The sequence below is a fragment of the Ctenocephalides felis genome, unplaced genomic scaffold (genome assembly GCF_003426905.1).
Source record: "Ctenocephalides felis isolate EL2017-DRISC unplaced genomic scaffold, ASM342690v1 CF-g0.4_SCAFFOLD_00845, whole genome shotgun sequence".
Taxonomy (NCBI): domain Eukaryota; kingdom Metazoa; phylum Arthropoda; class Insecta; order Siphonaptera; family Pulicidae; genus Ctenocephalides; species Ctenocephalides felis.
Window position 1 is genome coordinate 49,970,133 of NW_020536999.1, and position 20,680 is coordinate 49,990,812.

Genomic DNA, 20,680 nt, shown 5'->3' on the forward strand with positions numbered 1-20,680 from the left:
TTTTTTCATCAGTTCTTCATTTCGTCAATACAAGTAAAATGTTTGTTTTAATTATTAGGAATCGGACGCATCGTTCTGTCAAAAACTGAATTACTATTTTTGGCACTTTTTGCCCTGTATCTTCAAAACAGCTGGAGCTGCCTTGGGCAAAAATTAATCAGCACGTCTCCTTACCAATCATTCAAATCGGTTGATCCGTGTTCTCAAAATCGTCGATAAAAATTTGTATCCGCACGTACATACACACACATACATACTTGCATACACATACACATACATCCATGTGATCAGAAGGTTTTGAAAGGTAAATATATATAAAACGAATATATTCGCTTTTTTGCTACAACTTATCCTACGGGAAGTTGATTAAAAAAATTAGATAACGTACAGTTTTTCGTAAAAAATGTAAATTTTTAGTGAAGACTTTTAAAAAGGTTATGTTTGCTTAAAGATATTTTTCGTGATAGAAACAAATAAATTAATGTAATTAATAATGACTAGACTCGCATTAAAAAAATCATTTGATGAACTGTTTTCATTCCACATAAATTTTGATCACCTTCGAATCTATGATATATTTAATCAATATATATAAATGATCGATTTTATCTCAGATATTTCTTGGAGTATTCAAGACGATTTGATGTATGCTAATAAATTTACTTAAAATATTGTGAATGTCTTGTTTTCATACAATATTTTCTCATATTAAGTCTGACAATGGTAACAATTTCCATTTAATTTTTACTTCATAATCGTTATATGGTTTCACTCTTCCAATGAAGGATATATCAATTTATAAATTATCATATTAAATTTATTTATAAATACTGTTAAACATATAAGAAATCTTTACATATTTATATAAAAAAACACCTTTCAAAAATTATGTAAGATAATAAATTAAAGAACTTGAAACTTTATTTATGTAATCAATTATTTCATAAGTTTTTTATATTTTTGAACAACAATCAGAAATAAGTGCTCTATAAACTGTTGTGATATACATTTTTTAATGTTGGGCCTAGTATTTTCTGAAATGTAACCCAGAGTGGTTGCCCATTTTCTTCATGATAATGTTATTTTAGATAAACGAGTATTTCTATTAATAATTAAAATATAATATATAAGTATATTAGCAATGCTCAAAACCCTATTTTTATTTGTTATAAAATATGTGAAGAGAAGGATATGAAGTATCTAAGTATATAAATAAATTAAATCCGAAAATATAAATAAATTTAAGCAACTTAAAAGTTATTATCAAAGTTTATTCATTAATAAAGTTAATGTTGAATTTATCAAATTAGGTTCTAAAATTGGATGTGTTAAATATAGATATATAAATAAATTTTCATTTATGTTTTGCAAATAAATAAATGACCCTAAAAAGAAGTTATCACTGATTCGGCATTTAATTTAAGGACAAATTCACAGTTGACCGAAACCAAAATCCAATAAATCAAACCGAAAGTTCTGTGTGTCTCATCAAATAATTGAATTCGAAAACTTTTATCTATCGATAACAACAAATCAGTGTCATTGAAATTCATTACATGGCTATTTATTTTGCAAACAAAATCTGGAATTGTTCAGATTGGAGTTTTCTTTATCTTTGAAGTTATCTTTTTTTACTTTTTGATTCTCTGTTTATTCTATTCGAAGCGAGACGTGCTATTTGCAGACAACGATTGAGATTATGGCCGTGGTAGTTTTCCCGAAAGCAATTCTTCCGGAACGGATCCCCGATTATGTGTCGGAGAGAGAAACTTTATTTTCGACAAACAGGCGCAGGGTCGGATAATTCATACTATAATACAATTGCACCGAGATTTATCACTGAGAGCCAATTAATATGCTGTTATTATAAATCATTACAAATCATTGAACACAGCGCCAGAATTAAAAAAAATGCGATCAAAATTTCCTTTGAACTCACTCCTAGATGAATCTCCGCTAGTTGTATATACTAAACTCAAATCATAATGTTATCTCTTTCTCATAAGCAACAATATTTGCTTACAAACAGCTAAAAATCTCTGCTCATTGATTTTATTAACAGATCACGGAATAAATAAATTAAATAAAAAAAAAAAAGATTTTAAATTACATATAGCAATATTAAAGATACAATCTGTAATAAACATTATTTTGCTGATGCTACAATTTAAAATAATTTGATTTATTATTTGATGAACATGATTGTTTTTGTTGTACAGTGCAGGAAAATAAAAAAAATCTGAATAAACTAAGTTAAGTGTAAAAACTAATCAAAAAGAACTAACTAAGAACATATTTGGTATATAAGACTCAAGCTTGGTAAATAGATTGCATTTAGGTCCAATGTTATTACTAAATATGTAATAAAACAGTCAATGAAAGTGTATATACATAAAAACAATCATCAATTTACAAAAATCAATCTTCAAAAATGGCCAACCAAATCTGCCTTGTTGTTCTTGTATGCACCTTTTGACGCAAAGCCACATTTTATTACGTAATAAAATAAGTCAGAATGTAATGCATGTGAATTGATAAAAAATTGTTTTTAAAAGACACATCTAAGATATATGTATTCTAATTTAATGCACATTTTGACATGATTTCTTCAGCGGATTATTGAAGATATAGTAGTATGGTCCATGATGTAAGAGAACCACAAATAGTTTGCTTTCTTTTTTTAATTTATTATCTTAATATCATCATTCACTTCTATCCATTTTTCTTTTAAAACTTCCGCTGCCTTAGTTCCTGGTCCTGAGATTTGACTTTCAGCTCCCTGTACTTTCTCTTCTCCTGTAAATCATCAATCATCTACATTCTTCTCATTCCGAATCCTTCAATCCTTCCATTTTACCTTCGAAGACATCATATAGAAGGCACTTTATTTGCAGAATGGTTTGCAAAATGTTTCTATTTTGTCTATCCTTTTAATAATCGTGCTGAGAATTCTTTCTTCGCCATTCTATTCATTCTTGTTATCATATATGTTCTCTTAATCTTCTCCATTCGCCTTCATCACCAGATTTCAAAACTCTCCAGGTAATTTTTATGTTTGAAGATACATAAATATCTATCTATTAATTATTATTTTCTGGTAAAAATTTCAAAAACAATACATATTGTTAGATAGAATCAATTTGCCATAAAGATAATGGTGTTTTAGTTTAAATGAAACGAAGAATGTTCCACTAGATACTAGTATGAAGTCTTAGTCTTAAAAGATTTTTAACTATGCATTAGGAAAGATCAGAATGCAGATATTATTATAGATTATATATCAGTATTTGCAAGCACTATTTTAATTGTAAAGAAAAAGACTATAGATAAAAGTACAGTTGCTCAGGAAATAGCAAACAATGAATTCATCAATGGAAGAAGTGGAGATCGACAGTCTACAGCTACCAATAAAATAATAATTTGGTGTCCTAAAAATATGATGACTACATTCTCGAGGACGAGAATTAGGCAGGAGAGCCGAATGTTAGATATAAATAGATGGCAGTAGTATGAAAGTTGGTATGAATGATAGTATGAGGTCTGTAATCATATATAGCATATGTAATCATATATATATATCATTTATTATTTAATGTTTTTGTTGAGCCCTACGTTCTATTTGAAGGTTATCCAAAGTTCTTTCGTCCTTGCTGTTAGATTTCAGAATCATGTTATGTGTACACTTATTTAGTATATAAGAAGAAGTTAAGATTTAGTCAAGCAGTCAGACTTGGAGTCAGGCTTAGTCAGATTTGCAGTCAAGCTTAGTCAGACTTAGTGTTCAGTTCCTTAGAAAATGCAGTTTTTGCATATCGATAACCACAGGGTTATCAAATAAATTATTCAATTATAAAATAAAAGTCTACAATAACATTATCAACAACAAATCATGAACCAGTGTTTCTATCCTATCAACCACTCTGCTCCAGCTACCAAGCGCATTCCAACATCACATTGGTAGTAGTAATAAGCCACCAATTCCATTTCAGGGAATCTATATAATATTACTATGGATAGATGAGAATAACAGTAGCAGTCAGTCAGATATGAATAATATAATTAGAGTTAATACATGAAATAAGAAGATCAGTGTGTTTTATTAGGGACGGCCAGACTTGACAATTGTAAATTTGTGGGAATCCTTCCATATATCGTATTGCTTCTGAATTAGTCGATTACTAAAATTCGCCAAAAAAAGATAAACCATTATAAGTCCTTATAAAAATATAAAATCTCGACTCAATTGAATTTTCACCGACCCTGATATCCTCCTTGCAGCATGTGTTCACAACACATCGCGACATGGAGTTGATCACATTGCGTTGTTCGAACACATGTACCATGTACCTAGTCGAACGGCGTGTTATTCCTTTAGCGAAGACGACGAGCAGCGATTGTGTTAGGAAAATCTAGTAAATTCAATGTCCAGGTGCAAGAAGCTGGCTAAGAAATAGGATTCGCTTATGTATATCACACACGTGCACATGCCGGACGACTTGTATCTGATATCCTTTTATTGGCTTTGCGAGAATATATAAGGATTGGAATGTCTTGATAAGGAAAAGGCGAGGAAATCGGTTAACGAGGTAAGGGTTACATGGCACGTGCGGGGATTATTTTAAACCAATTCAATAATTTGTTGAAAGGTCACTGGTGCATTTCCTCGAGATCATAAAGCAAAGAAATACAAATCTTGAATCTTGATTACACATGTTTTATTTAACATTTTTGACTAAAAAAACTTGTTTCTAATTTATTCCATTCTTATTTTCTTGAGAGTTTTTTCAAGTAGTATTGGAAATTGTGTATCAACATAAACTATTATATATATGAAGAGGGTGAAAGAAAAAATATTTCAACTGAGCACTATTCTGAAAAGGAAAAACCTCCAATATACCTACACGATGTCGTCGGAGATACCACGGAAAAAATGGTAAATTTTTTGAATTTTTATGAAAATATTTGGATTTTTTTAAAAAAAATCAGATAAAAAATAAATACACGTGGTATCTTATTATACCCCTCCCTCCCCCACCTGATATTTAGTGATTTTTAGTCAAACTCCCCCTCCCCCTAAAAACCTCACGTGATCAATGGACGCCCCCTAAAATAGAAGGGAAAAAGAAGAATGCAGATGATTGATGAACCATGTGAACAAAATTTTTAAAAGAAAAATACATAAAATAGAATAAAAAGAGATCGTCAGTAATAATAAACAAAGGAGAGCCTGAAAATCATTGATTGGTGGAGCTCTTACACCATGGACTTGCCTTTGGGTAGAACATGAATCATTTATTATCTATCCGCCTATAATTAAGCTTCAAAAATTATATCAAAATATATATCTTGATATCATAAATATCTATCATATAATTTTAATGATACAAAACTATCAAGATAATTTTGAAGTACAGAATAGTGCAAAACAAATTTTGAGTCATCACGATTTGTTGGAATATAAACTCACTAGCTAGTAATGCTTTTTTTGAGCTCTTTAAAATATATGTTCAAATTAGGTCTGCTTTTGATATAATGATAATTTGAGTTATTATTAATTTAGTTATTAATTTTATTTATAATTTAAAGTAAAATACACAGTCTATATTTTAAGCATAATTTTGTAACAGCAAAAAATCAATTACTTCCCAATGAAACTGTAGCTTTATTTCGGAAAAGAATGAAAATTATTGATAATTAATGGACACCATTATTTACAAGTGAAATGCTCAAAAAATATTTACGTAATAAATTCAGACAAATCTTGAGTAAGAAATGTTTATAATTCTAGTAAAATCTTTTTATTTGTTTTTATTCTTCAAACATATTTTGGAGAAGGTTATGTGTACATAACTTTTATGATTCAAAAGTTGTTCGTTTATGTAATTCATACCACAAACCGATGTGGTCAAATACCTGGACATGCACTTGGATTCCAGACTAACCTGAAAGCAACACATCAAAGCCAAAATTCAACAAATTAAGTTCAAAGTCCATGAAATTAATTGGCTTATAGGAAGAAACTCGAAGCTCTCGCTGCATAATAAAGTACTGCTATACAAATGCATCAAAAAACCCGTTTGGACTTACGGAATCGAGTTATGGGAAAAACAAAATACTAAGAAATATAGGTCTATTAGTATCTAAATGCATTAAATGCAGAAACTTTCAAGAATGACGGTGAAATTCTGTTTAAATACCAGATTATAACTATGTATTAAGATTTATTCTCGTAAGAGTATTTAATTGAAAGTTGAGTTAAGTCATTTATTACCATACAAAATATTTTTGAGGCTATTAATTTTTGTTGCTTGATTTTGTCTGCTCTTGCTCTTTGTAAGAAATTCTTCGAATTACATTATATGCAACTATATGATACTTATATTTATCAATTAATCTGGAAATTAAATTTCATATTGTACTTAGTTTTATTATTGTAGTTGATAGATTTATCATACAATAAAATCCACTAAACACTCGAATCGTACCAAAAAATCGTAATAATCAACCTGTTCTATTTATTGTTGATAATACTAACAACTAATCACTTACGATAATCATTCTCCAACAACATTCATCAAAACAACAACTAATTCCTCTATTATTACCACTTACCGTTATTTCTCGATGCCGATGCTGCCAAATTCGCCGAGGCCGCCGATTTGGGAACCATCGTGGGCATGCCGCCTGTTTGGTCACGGTGATGTTAGTTCGTGTGACGTCGCGTTTCGGGCGGCAGGTGACGGGTGACGGGTGACAGATAAGTGACGCAGCGGTAACGGATGCGGTTAGAGCAGGCGGTAAGCGCGGCAGATTGAAAAACAACGGGATGAGAGTTAGTATGGACATTGAAAGCTTGGTTAAAAGGCACATGGTAAATGATAAATCACTATTTAATTAAACTGATTTATGAGTAATTGGCTAATTCTGCGGGGAAAGTAGATTAATGTTATAGCGAGGCTATGTTACACTGGGTTTTACATATAAAATGGTACTAAAATAAAATGGTCAAAATGGTGTGTTTGCTGTGCAGTTAAGTGTATTTGATACAAAACCTAACCTAGAAAACGCGCAAACATCGCGCATAAAAAGAATTTTATCACAAGTGCATCTTTCTGGTATGTTAGAATAATACATGCCAGAAGTTAGATTTAATGTGTAAAACGTCTGACTGCACAGCAACTTTTTATTTGATTTTGATTTGATTGGTTTTGATTGGTTTTTAGTACCATTTTAAATGATGAAAAAGGCAACAATACATAGCCTTGCAATTACATTGGTCTATTTTACGGCAGAATTGGCCCATGAATCAGTATCAGCATCAATTATTTTTCAACAGTAAAAGGTTTTCAGTCAACATCACAAATATACATTCATTTGTTTACTACATTTACTGTATTTTTTATTTGGTATACATTACGAACAACTTCAAATTAAAATGAAATATTTCCTAATATTTTCTACTATTATGAATTTCTAAGGCAAAGCAATATTGAACGCATCAGTAATTTCTTTTCTTTTCAAATTATTAGTTTTCATGTAATCAGTTAGTAAAAATATAGTAATTGTTAATATTATAATAAAGCATTATTTAAAATAGAAATTGTAAATAAATGATTCATCTTAGCGTGCAAAAATACTATCTATCGTTTATACATCGTCAATAATTCAACAAGTAATAGATGAATAAAGTATTTTTGCTATTAAATATTTTTTATATATTATACATATACAAGGTGTTCCAGATTTTAACGTCAAACCAAAACGGGGTAACAGTAATGACCTTAACCGTACTGAAAAAAATTAGAAAAAAATCTAACGCTGTTTGGAAATTATGAGCTTTTAAGTAGATCTTTGGTAAAATTATGACCATTTTATGGTTGATTTAAATTATGACCATTCTATGGCTGGTTATTATGGCTAATTTTAACTAATTTTGTTCATTTAAACTGTGGAAACAAAAACGTGAATAACATTTCTATGACCACAATCAAAAATATTAACATAAGCACAGCTATTTCCCAAAAATTAAGATTTTTTGTTGAAAAATTAAAATTTTTTAGGATCGGTCGATTCCAAGAGGCTCTGCTTTGTAAAAAATGTAATAAAAGTACTAAAGTATTAAAGTGTGCTGGCAAGGTGCATCAAAAGTTTTATTATTGAAAAATTTTGAGTAAAAAAATAAAAACCTAAAAAAAGACATGATTTTTTGTAGTACATTTACTAGGAATATTATAGAAATAAATAGCAAAAATTACAAAAAAAAAACACTTATCATTGTTTGGCATTGAAAACATTTAAATTGTCATCTGCTAGAAATTTGAATTTAGCTAAAATTATGAGCCTAGATAATTTTAGAATATAATATACAAGAAAAATGTAATGTTTACATTATTATTGCCGAAAAGTTTAAAAAAATAGCGCAATAAATCCAAAATAGCAAATACATTATTTTTTTAAACTAATGCATGCCGCATTTTGATTTATTTTACTAAATTATTTAACAATACAAATCGGATCATCTAGTATATATATATATATATATATATATATATAAATATATATAAATTACACTTTTAATTAATAAAATTTCATTCGAAATTTGTCACGATGAAAAATAAGTATAAGTTATTTAGATATATGACTAAAAATATACAATAGTTTTGCAAGTTTCTCGATTTATTATAATAAATCGATATTATATTATAATAAATTTTAAATTTATCAATAAAGTATTAAATTAAATTAAATAAAAAATTAAAATCATCACACTTATAAATTAATTTCATTACAAAAAATGTAATAATCACTGAGATATATAAAAATATCCAGAATGAAGTACTACACAATCAATTACCGAATATGAATAATCCTTTACAAAAATACAAAATAATTCAATTACTAATTAAATCGTTGCTGGTTGAAGTACACATTCCACGTAAATATGAGCAACGAAAACAATATGTGGAATGGAAAAAAGTGAATATTATTTTTATTATTCTAGGTAGCTTTTTGTTGTAACAATTCAATCTGTGTATCCAATTATTCAATAAAACCTCCATCGCTAATATTGCCATTTGCATACATGCAATTTCGTTTCTGTAAATTGATAAAATATACAACTGGAATTTTTATAATTCGCTGTTGGTTTATTGGAATTTATTGAAATAAAGTACAAAAAGTGGACAGAGAAAAACAAATATTAAATGGCGCTGAATATGAATATTCATCATTTGAATCAGAACTGGAAAATGATAAAAATGATTCAATTATATAATTATAAAAATTCAGCAGAGCTTAATTTCAAAACAAAACATGTTATTGAAAACAATGCAAGAGTATATTATATATCTCTAAAATCAATTTTTAAAGAGATAATATTTTTAAAAATATTATATGAAATTAGTAAATATTATGATTTAAATATAGGCAATATCAACAAATATGAGCTATTTAATGTTATACATTATCAACGGAATTTAACATAATGTAAATACATGGATCAGCTAATGTTACCAAATATTATTAGCTGCATGAACCTCTAAACAAATAATTATTTGGGTAAACATACACATATTGTATGTATTTATGTACTGTTATACCTTTATATTATCAAAATATTATACTACTATTTTCATGTTTTAAGAGTAATGAATACCTTTATAATCCATTATATATTACATTAAAATTTATTCTTAAAATTTAATTATGTTAATGCCAAAAGTTTCTTAAAAATCGGCTCAATTTCTTTTTTTCAACAACGAATTACAAGAAAACGGCTCGGTAGATTTTCACCTAAAATTAATCAGTATCATTCCCAACTAATATCTTTCGAACAGGTTTTGATTTTTTAAAAATCCATTCGGTAGTATGAGCTTAAATGTGGACAAAAAGTTATACACTTTTTTCCAAATTTCAAAGAAACGGCTCGGCCGATCGTCGCACAAAACTGACACACGACAGTCCCCATTGAGATACATCAAATGGTTTTTAAATTTCTGAAATCGGTTCAGGCGTTTTTGAGCAAACGTTGATGAAAGGTCTAATTTTGACAAATGCCAAAAAAACGATACTCATTTTTGCAAACTTTGACGAATTTTTAAAGCTAAACGAGTTATCGTAGGGCTGTAATATTTTAGTATGATCTAGAAGACTATGTTATCTATCGTCAAAAAAATAATAATAAAAATCGTCGAAATTTTTTTTTAACACTTCATTACAAGAAAACGGCCTGGCCGATCTCTACCAAAAACTCATCAGCACGATTCCCAACCAATATCTTTCGAACCGTTTTTGAATTTTCAAAATCGATTCAGAACTGCGGGCTAAAACGTGGACGAAAAATTTTTCACTTTTCTGCTATTTATAAAGAAACGGCTTGGCAGATCGTCGCACAAAACTGACAAACAATAGTCCTCATCGAGATACATCGAATTGCTTTTAAATTTTTGAAATCTCTCCCTTCGTTTTTGAGAAAACGTCGATTTGCGGCAAAAAATCTGTTCACACACACACATACACACACAAACATACATTTTCCAAATTTGGTCTAATTCGATTCAGAATGGCTTAAAACGTCGAGAAAACATATAATTAGTGAATCGGATTTTTTGATGAAAACATAAACTTCTCCTTCGGGAAGTTAACAGTTACTCAATATTTTGTAACAGCATTTTGTGTTACAAGTTTTATGAAAAAAAATGATTTGAAAAGAGCCGTTTTCGTCGCCTTGAGTAACTCTGATTTAACTAGCACAAGTTATTCTATAATATCTAGACCAGCGGTCGTTTGGAGTGACCACCAGGCTTTCAAGCAGGTATATATATATAGTTATAAATTTGTTACAAGTTTATATGTTGTCTGTTGAATGTGTGCATTCCAAGTTTAGGAATGAAATCAAGTCTCGTCACGTGTCAGGGGTAACTTGCAGATAAAGTTCTGACGGCGTAAACACGCTTCCACATACATGAGATAAATTACATTAGCCTTGCAGTTGGCTAGTGAACTAAAACCAGACCGAATATCTGGACTAGTGTGGACCAGAGATTTCAAACTTGGCTTGTTTGAATAGAGACACATCCGCAGATGGTAAATAATTTAGTTAAATGGGCAGGTTTTTGCACTTCATCAATTCGTCTAATAATTGCAAAGGTCAAAGACATAAACCAAAAACAGGGGTATTCAATTTTTTCACGTTCTCAACATGATATCATCATACTTTCATGACACTAGATGATCATCTTTGTGTATCTTATAGATTGATTTGTAGAACCATTAGACCTGAGTCAGAGGTTTAGATTCAAGCAGCCTGTTGTCAAGCAGTAGTGACAACAATTTTCTAGACTACAGTCTAAAATTCCCATTACTGACATTGCCTGGTATGTATCTAACTAAATAATTCATAATAATTTAGACATTCCATTCTTAGAAGATATTATCAAGAAAGGATGCCAAAAACAAAACTCTTGAACATTGAAGATCATTTTAATGAATTTTATACCTACCTGCAAAATTATCCAATAGTAAAGAGTCTCAAAAGAAATTGGTCAACATATTCAATTTAAATTGTATCAATTTTAGAAATTCAAAACGGGTTGACTTTTAGAAAGCCTTCTTTAAAAAGCACTGAAGTGTTTCATCAAGAATTGATGCATTTAATCCAATTGAGCATTTAATATGATCGTCTTATAATTATAATTTAATATGGTCAAATATTTGATAGTGTCATAATAAAAAATTAGTGATGGCAATATGTTTCCAAGTAAAAATAGTCCTGCTCCCGGCATTGCTGCATCAATTAATATTTGCTCTATTACAGAAATTGTAATAATTATTGATGATACATAGATGGAACAACTGTTTGGGTTGCCATCTCTAAAACCGACTAGTACTAAGTCAATTCAGCACAAAAGCTTATAGGACACGTAAGATCTGATTACTAAAAAATCTCCTTATATCATTTCTATAAAATAATCGTAAATATATAGCAATATTATATTTCAAATTTGATCTAAAGTTTAAGACCTAAGATCTCAACAAATACAATTTATAGTCAATAAATATGCATGACCGAGTGGTGATCAATACATAATTAATTTTTTTTAATAATATTTTTTTACTGTTTCATTAAACATAATATGCTTTCATTATATAAATTCTAATAATGAATAGAAATATAATATTGGACCGGCTTTTCCTTTGAATTACTAGATATAAAATCAATTAGTTAATTATCTGTTACAAAAGCTCGCACAAACGTGATAATTGGCACAGAAACAAAACAAGCACTAATTGGTTTTAAATATTGGTTTCAATAAAAAAAAAATGACAAAAATATTTTATTACCGCGTTATTGATGTACTACATAATTTCGTTGCAATATGATATATTTCTTTCAGTAATATATCCAAAAATTAGTACTAAATACAAGACTTATAGAAGTCATTGCATACTTGCTCCTTTCTGATAGGAAGTAAATTGAATATTGCATGTACTAGTTATCTTAAGGAGTTGAATATAAGAAATAATTGTCAAATTATAAGAAAAATAATTAAAAAATCCGATTGAGCTTTTAATAGTTTTTATTACTTATAACCTTAGTATATTTATCTTATGGTATTTACCTTATATGAAACGGTGAAGTTACTTGGAAAAAGTTAAAAACTAAGACTTATATAATAGTCATATTCGATAAAATGTTTATTTCCGGAATAAAATTTTCGATTTTTTTAAAAAACACACCTATAATACATGCAATTGTATAAATTAAATTATTTTGTTCAACTCTTTTTATTTTATTCATTTCGAACTTGACATAGATTCTGTTTAGAATTTATCATAGATTCTAATTAGAATCGCTTAAACCCGCAGTAAAATTCAAAACATTGATTTATTTTTAATTCAACCGCTTATCGTAGGCCTATAATATTTAGGTATGTTATTTAGGACTACGAAATCTATCGTTATAGAAAGTTTAATCAGAAACGTCAGAAAAAAACTTAGTACTAAGAAACTGCTCAGCCAATCTTTACCAAAAACTATTTAACGCGATTCCTAATCAATATCAACCAATTGAACAAAATTGTGACCTTAACGTGAACAAACATTTTTCTGCCAATTTCAAAGAAACGGCTTGCCCGATCGGCTAGCAAAATTGTCTAGTGGTAGTCGGCTTACATTTTTCAAATGTGGTTTCATTCGATACAGACGATAATTCAAAAACATTCGATTCGTGTTGATAAGGAGACGTGCTGATTAATTTTTGGCGAAGGCAGATCTAGCCGTTCCGAAAATACGGGGCGAGAAGTGTAAAACAGTGACTCTGAAGAACTGATAAAATTTTTGGAAATGCAGGTCCAGCAGTTATGAACTCCCAATAAAAATATGTTGAAAAAAAGTCATTTGGCGGTCAAAAATATTTATCGGTCATATGTACATCAAATTATCAGATATTTTATAGAGATTTTAATGATGTTCACACATTCTGTATAATTTTTTTGACTTGAAATGTTGAAAAAACATAAAATTAGCAAATCGGACTTTTTCGCAAAAACAATTTTCTCCTTCGGAAAGTTAATTACACAGATGCATCTCATTCGGTTCGTTTCTAATATCAACATGTTTGTTTATATTTTTGTTATTTTATATATGGCTTGATATATATCATCAAAAATTAGGTCTAGGCGTAGGTGCTACGCCAATCAGCCAATCAAGTATCAAGATTTTGCAGAGATTGCAGAATAAATGCACTAAAATACACCCCAACTGGCTTCTCCACAGCAAACTGGGAACTATTTTTATTAAGGAAGAGACCCAAATATCCTTACAAGAAAGCTGCTAGTACAAATACACTTCAGAAGATTAAAAAAAATCCTCACGATTTGTTTTAGATCTAATCATAAGTATAAACACCTATTTGACTTTGCTCTCTTCTTTTTGACAGACTATATTTCACGACTATAAAGAAACTATCAATCGATGTAGTTCTTAGTTTTTAACCTTACTCTAACAAGTACAATTGATTTTATATCTCATGTAAATAGATGATCTAATAAATATAAATAAATATATTTAATAGACAGGTTTTGGATTTTTTCAACAATATTCGCATTTCGACCGTACATATCTGGGTAACAGAACTGCATTACAAACATACTTTAGAAAACAAGTGCGTTTAACAAAAAAAATAGTGATATGAATATATAGATCAATATTGCAGGTAAATAATTTGTGCTACACAATTTTATTTTTTATTTTTCATATTCCTTTCTTTACTTTTGTCTGGTTTTAAGGATTTTTGAACCCACCTCCCCCTTAGTGATACATGGTGATATTCAAAATTACCCTCCCCCACGTGTATTTTTAGTTACGTGACAAAACTGTGAATTTTTTTTTTTTTTGAAAATGTTTGATTTTTTTTTAAATCAGTCAAAAAATAAATACTCGTGATATCTTACTATACCCCTCCCTGCCCCAAGTGATATTTCGTAATTATTTGTCAAACTCCCCCTCCCCCTAAGAACCTCACGTGATTAATGGACGCCCCCTAATCAATTTCTCTATAAAAATTTTCTTTTGCAATATTCTGTATTCTTTTTATAATATTATGTTAGTCTCTATAAAAAGATCTATAGAACTATAAAATTAAACATAATATCTGTAATTGAATCACTAAATAGATAGTTTCCAAATAAACTTTGCCATCAATTACTACTACTATCTGCAATGCACTATTCAATTTGCTTAGATAATTTGATTTTTCCAAACCGTATTAGAATTTGAATTGCAGATCGAGTTAGGAATTATAACGTTTGCCCTGGCCACCGTCGTCTACGAGTTTGGCAAATGCATAACCGCTGAGTGATGTTATTGATGTTGCAACATATCTCCTAGAGTTCTACGCCAACTTCTACTAATGCGATAGACGGAACAACTTAGACTGAACTAAACCGTAACAGTAACAGTAACACATTCGATATCTAATCATCATTGCCAAATACTATAAACAAACATTTCTAGATGTTTAGTACACACACACATACAGGGTACATGTATAGTTTGATTAAAGATAATAATCGTTATTGTGTTATTATTACAAATACATTTATTGAAAATGCAATTTAGAAACTAAAGGTATTCAGAATTGTGCTTAGAGCAAATTGCTGGAACTTCCCATACAGTAATCAATCACTCTGCCAATACTGTCTGAATGTTATTTGAATCATTAAAATCAGTTGATCCGTGCTCCCGATATCGTAGACAAAAAATTGTATCCAAACATACGCGCACACAAGCACACATACATACATAAATTTTTTGTAAGGTATTCCAAAATATTGAGAAACCTGTGAAACGTAAGATATGCAAACATATTCATTTTCGTTTTTTTTGACGATCACTAATATAAATCTTACTACCATACTAGAAGCTAATTACTAATTACTTGCCAAAAATTATTGTTACTAATTTATATAACTTATATATATATATATATATATATAAATATATATATATATATGTATGTAACTTATATATATATATATATATATATATATATATTAAAAATATAAAATAATAGAATCGTATGTATGAACCGCGAGTCAATCATCAATAATTATCATAAATGTATTTTGTCTAGTTGGTAGCTTTGCTTTGTTTTGAGCATTTTTATTTAGTTTAGGGTATCTCAATATATTTAAAGAATTTTGCAATGCTAAAATATAATGAACGACAGTCATTGCATCTCTAAGAATGGGGACTTCAACCCTTTCTCGTTACAATATGTTATTTACTAGTTTTATAAAATGTCTTGTTATTTTATAGTTAAATTCAACCGTTTTTAAATAAAACCTCTGTAAATTCTGACGAATTGAGTTAAAAAGAGCAATTTTACAAGAGATAAAGAGTTAGTTATTCTAACTCTGCTAATAAATATTTCTAAGTACCAGATGATGGTTATATACTGTGTGACTTTTGTAAAAAATTCCATGTAATATATAATAACATAAAAGTTTTCACATGTGCGATGATTTTACTGTGATAAATTGTCAAATATAATTCTAATAAATATCTGATTATGAGTGAAAATTTGAAAGAGTGAATATTTTTTCTGAAATATTGAACCAATCATATAACAAATTTAAATCTTGCGACATTTAAAGCAATTTTAAAAATGTTAGTCCAGAATTTTTTTTTTGTATAGGTGATGATGATGTAACAATATTAATAGTTTTTACATACCAATTTTCAGGTTATATAATTTTCTTCATAATAATATATTATATTTTTGTTTATTATTGTTTTTTCATAATAGTATATTATAGTTTTGTAGATTTTAATTTGAATAGGTGAATCTATACCTTAAGTAAATATAAAATTAATCAAAGTTATTTCAGAATTTTAGTGCCATAATTTATAAGTAATTATTAATAATTACTATGTCTTATTTTATATTTTATATTCTTGAATATTAATCTTCAGGTATATTTTTATTAGCGGTAAATATTATATGAATATATAATATATAAATATTTATATGAATAATTCGAGATATAATAATAATACGACAATAATAATAATACGAAATATAGTTTTAAAAATGTTGAAATGAACTAATACGTGAGTATAATTTAACGATACAATACGATTCTACTTAAATCGTTTGAAATACGTTAAATTTTGTTATTTTTGAAGACTTCCAGTAAAAGTGCCTAATGGAGCTTTTTTTTCTAAAAAGTTTTGGAGGAAGATAACTGAATGACTATACACATAAATATGTGTGATGGGATCTAATATAGAATCAATAAATAAAAAAATTACATTTACGACCAAATATTAAGAACTTTTAGAAAATGGATTGAAGTCGCATGGTCTATTATTTGCTAACCAAAATAATAAAAATCTATAACTAAATCTGATAAAAATAAATAACTGTCGATAAAATATAATAGCCTATTATTAGCAGTATAGCTAATAAAAATAACGGTAAAGTATGAAACTATTAGAATATCGTCATACAAAACCTCCACAATTAATGAGTTTTATAATTAATTAAAGCAGCGAATAACACAAGCAAACAATCTAAGGTTACATCCAGACATGCCATTTAAATAATAAATTTGCAATCAAATAAAAATAACTGACCTTTATATATAATTCCTTCTTGTTTAATATTGTAATTAGCATCAGGGAGTGATAATTCACAAAAGACTTTTGTAGGGTCCTCTGGGAGCTCATCCATGTCTAAATCTGTTTCGACGCGAATGTCGTAGAGAAGATCGTGTTCTTGGGTCACATTGCTTTCAATATCGGGCATTATTCTGAAAAAAGAAAAATAAATTATTTTTATTTTATTTAAACAATCTATAAAAAATTATTTATTTTGATGATTTATAAAAATGTCATCCCCAAAGATTAGAGAAATGGAAAATTGAATTCTTATTAGAACTGATATAGAAAAATTGAAAACACAATAGATAACACATATCTAAGAAACAACTATCTGACTATGTTCAGTAAAACTTCCAGATAATTTCTTATTATAAAAGTGTGTTTTTGAAGTAAAACTTCTTTAGGCGCTACTATGGTGTAAATCCGTACAAATGCAACGGAAGTTCTGTAATTTCTATATTATTCGTAGTTTCTATAAATCTTTGAAGTTATTGAAATGGAAAATATTTTTCAGGCAAAACAGATATTACTGCTGTTAAAAAAATGAGATTATATGGCCAGCGAAAAAGTAAAAAAAATACAAGCAGTCAATGAATGTATGTTAATTTTAATTACATGAAGTTCTTCAAATACAATTACATGATGAGTGAAGTTTAAAAACAAGATTTCTTTATACTTTGTTTAATATAATCTACTGTGTGAATGAATATTTTAGAATTTATTAATCAGCAATTATTTCATTTCTCTAATAAAGATTCAAGCTGTAAATGCTAATTACAATGACAAACCGATTATGTCGTATTTGAAGCATGACTTTAATTAAATTATTGTTTTTAAATATTATATATATTTTTAATGCTATTATAAGTATATAATTTATAATTTATCATTATATAAATGTGTATAATGGTTGAAACTAATAAATGTATGCATCACTCGTGTTACCATATTACTAATGAACATTATTCAAAATTGTTATCTGATGTATTTATTTTTACTTAATTTAAATTTGCTACTTTGTACAGTAGCAAATAAGTTTTACTTCAATCGCGTGTGAACCTTACGCGCACTCTTTTTTTGCAATTTTTTCAAAAATTTGTCACTTGGTTTTTTTTACCCCTTGGGCGGGGTAAAATGGGTCCGCCAGAGGGTAATCAGGTACAATGTCTTATTTTTAATTTTAAAGGGATTTTACAGAAAAATATCTACATTATTCAACCAATGCAAAATATAATTTTCATGGGTACATTTTTCTACAGAGATAATACTGTATATAACCTTGATCTGGTATTTTGTCAGATATTTATCAGCAGAGTTGGAGTAACTATTTATTTAATTCATCACTTGTAAAATAGCTTTTTCAACCTTAATTTTTTTTTATTTACAATTTTTTATTGTTTACACCTTTGCCAGGGTGAAGGTTCAGTCGGTCCTTTTTATGTAAGCTTTTATAAAGGTTATATAAAAAACTATTGACGTACACTTAAAATTTACATTATTGTATAGTTAACTAAACAATAGTGCTCACAACCAAAAAAACTAACAAAGAGATGAAATACTTTTGTTATGGATTTTCAAAATTTGCAGTTTATCTCCCGAGAGCGAAGTCATAAGAATCAAGGTGATAGCTGGTTATGCATCTTTTTCCTTCTACTTTCAAATAGTGTTGCTGAATTTTTTTTTACTTTACTTGTTTTTGAGATATCGGTGATGGACCTTGTTACCAGCAAACCATTAAGCCCCGCTCTACGCCATATATATTCATTTATACTAAAATAATCCACAAGACATGCAGCATTGTTGAAAATAATATATTTTTCATATATTTATGAATAAGCGATTACGCAGATGTATTATATTTTTCTCTATATAAAATAAGCGTTTTACACACCGTATTTAAAATAAGCTCATTTTCCATTTTGTAATTCGAAATACTTGGAAGTATTACGGCTCGTTCTCCTCTCTTTTCTACGTAAATAATTAATGCACGAGGAAAATAAAGAAAACAACGCAACGCTCTTTCTTTCTATGCAGTAAAATGAATTAGAATTTATTTAGACCGCAAAGAAAAACGGAATTATAAAGTAGATTCGAAATGACAAACGGAATTCTGATAAAAATTAATGATGCTCTTTTTTTGCTCGATGATATTAAAGCCAAAGTGGAAAGTGAATTATGTTTAATTGAAAATATCGATATAATTTGATAATTTATCAAGCTATTTTAATAATAAATACGATTAGTGGATGCCGTTCTTTTACTGTGTGAAACTATTCAATGTTTACCAAATTATTTTGCTATTAATTTGAGTTTCTCAAATTAATAACATCATACTTAAAGCTATCAATTTTTTACTTGCTCATATTATTTGTAAGCTAATATGAAGTGAGAAACATTTTAAAAATAATTTTTTTTAGTAAAACTAAATCGTTGATATTAAAATTTGCCTGTCGTGCTAATAAATGCAATTGATATAATTAAACATACTTATAGTTATCCTTAATCGTACATTTTTTTTTAATTCTCTTGTTTTAATCAATGTATTTATTGGATATATACTATGGTTTCTTTCATGTTTTGATCCTTTGGCTCTGTATCTTTTATTGAGATCAACAATTGTAATATACGTTTCAAATATAATTAAATATACAGAAAATATAATTGAAATTATATAACACATTATATAGAAATAATAATTAAAACTGATAAACATTTTTCTGATGTTGGTTTTTTATTGAAAATAGTATATATTTGGCATGAGTTAAATAATGTAGGTATTATATCGTAAAATTCCATTAAAATTTAAAATAAGACATTAGACTTCTTTGTCTCCTGGTCGTCATATTTTACCCCAACTATGACGTAAAATCGACAAGGTGACAAATTTTTGAAAAGCAGAAAAAACACATTTTTAGAATTATGAGTTAGCGGGTAGTCTTACTGAACATAGTCAGACAGTTGTTGGATTGATATATGTTATTGTTTGTGATATAATTAGTTTGGTTTTCACAATATAATTGCTCAAATTTAAATCGGACCTTTGTGCTCCGCCCTACCCTAATATATCACAGGTTACATTTTTTGAAATTTGAATTTATTCTCTTTTCTAATTACAAACTAATTTTAATATAGATAAAACTATGTATTAAATCAAAAGCCATCGGTGTATATTTCATTTCAAAACTCATTTTGAATTCGTGCCGAAATTAAGGCAACAAAATAATTGAATTTTCTACGTATTTCATTTTCATATCTGTGTATAATCAAAGCTTGAATAAAATTCGCTTAAAATATATATTCTGGTATTATCATTATTATATTATATTATAAAGCATATCTGCGGCTTCCTTGAATAGAATAATTTATATTTGTGCAAATATGTTTGAAGTAATTTAAAGTTTTAGTGGTGGCGAATATTTTAATTTTTGAATAATTTAGGACAAATAGTTATATATATATACATATATATATATATATATATATATATATAACTATTACTATTACTAAACACTAT

General features: G+C 28.2%; 1 protein-coding gene across 2 annotated transcripts in view; it reads right to left on the bottom strand.

The window, feature by feature from the left end:
- The window catches only part of LOC113363403, a 197,838-nt gene that overhangs the window by 18,811 nt on the left and 158,347 nt on the right, over positions 1-20,680 (bottom strand). Inside the window, exons 5-6 of one of the 2 annotated variants that reach the window (XM_026605902.1) lie at positions 17,140-17,315; positions 6,613-6,684 (exon numbers count right to left, since the gene is read on the bottom strand). In XM_026605902.1, coding sequence (XP_026461687.1) covers positions 6,613-6,684; positions 17,140-17,315 — 248 coding nt within the window. The remainder of the gene's footprint in view (positions 1-6,612; positions 6,685-17,139; positions 17,316-20,680) is intronic. The other variant, XM_026605903.1, reaches the window with a different exon arrangement.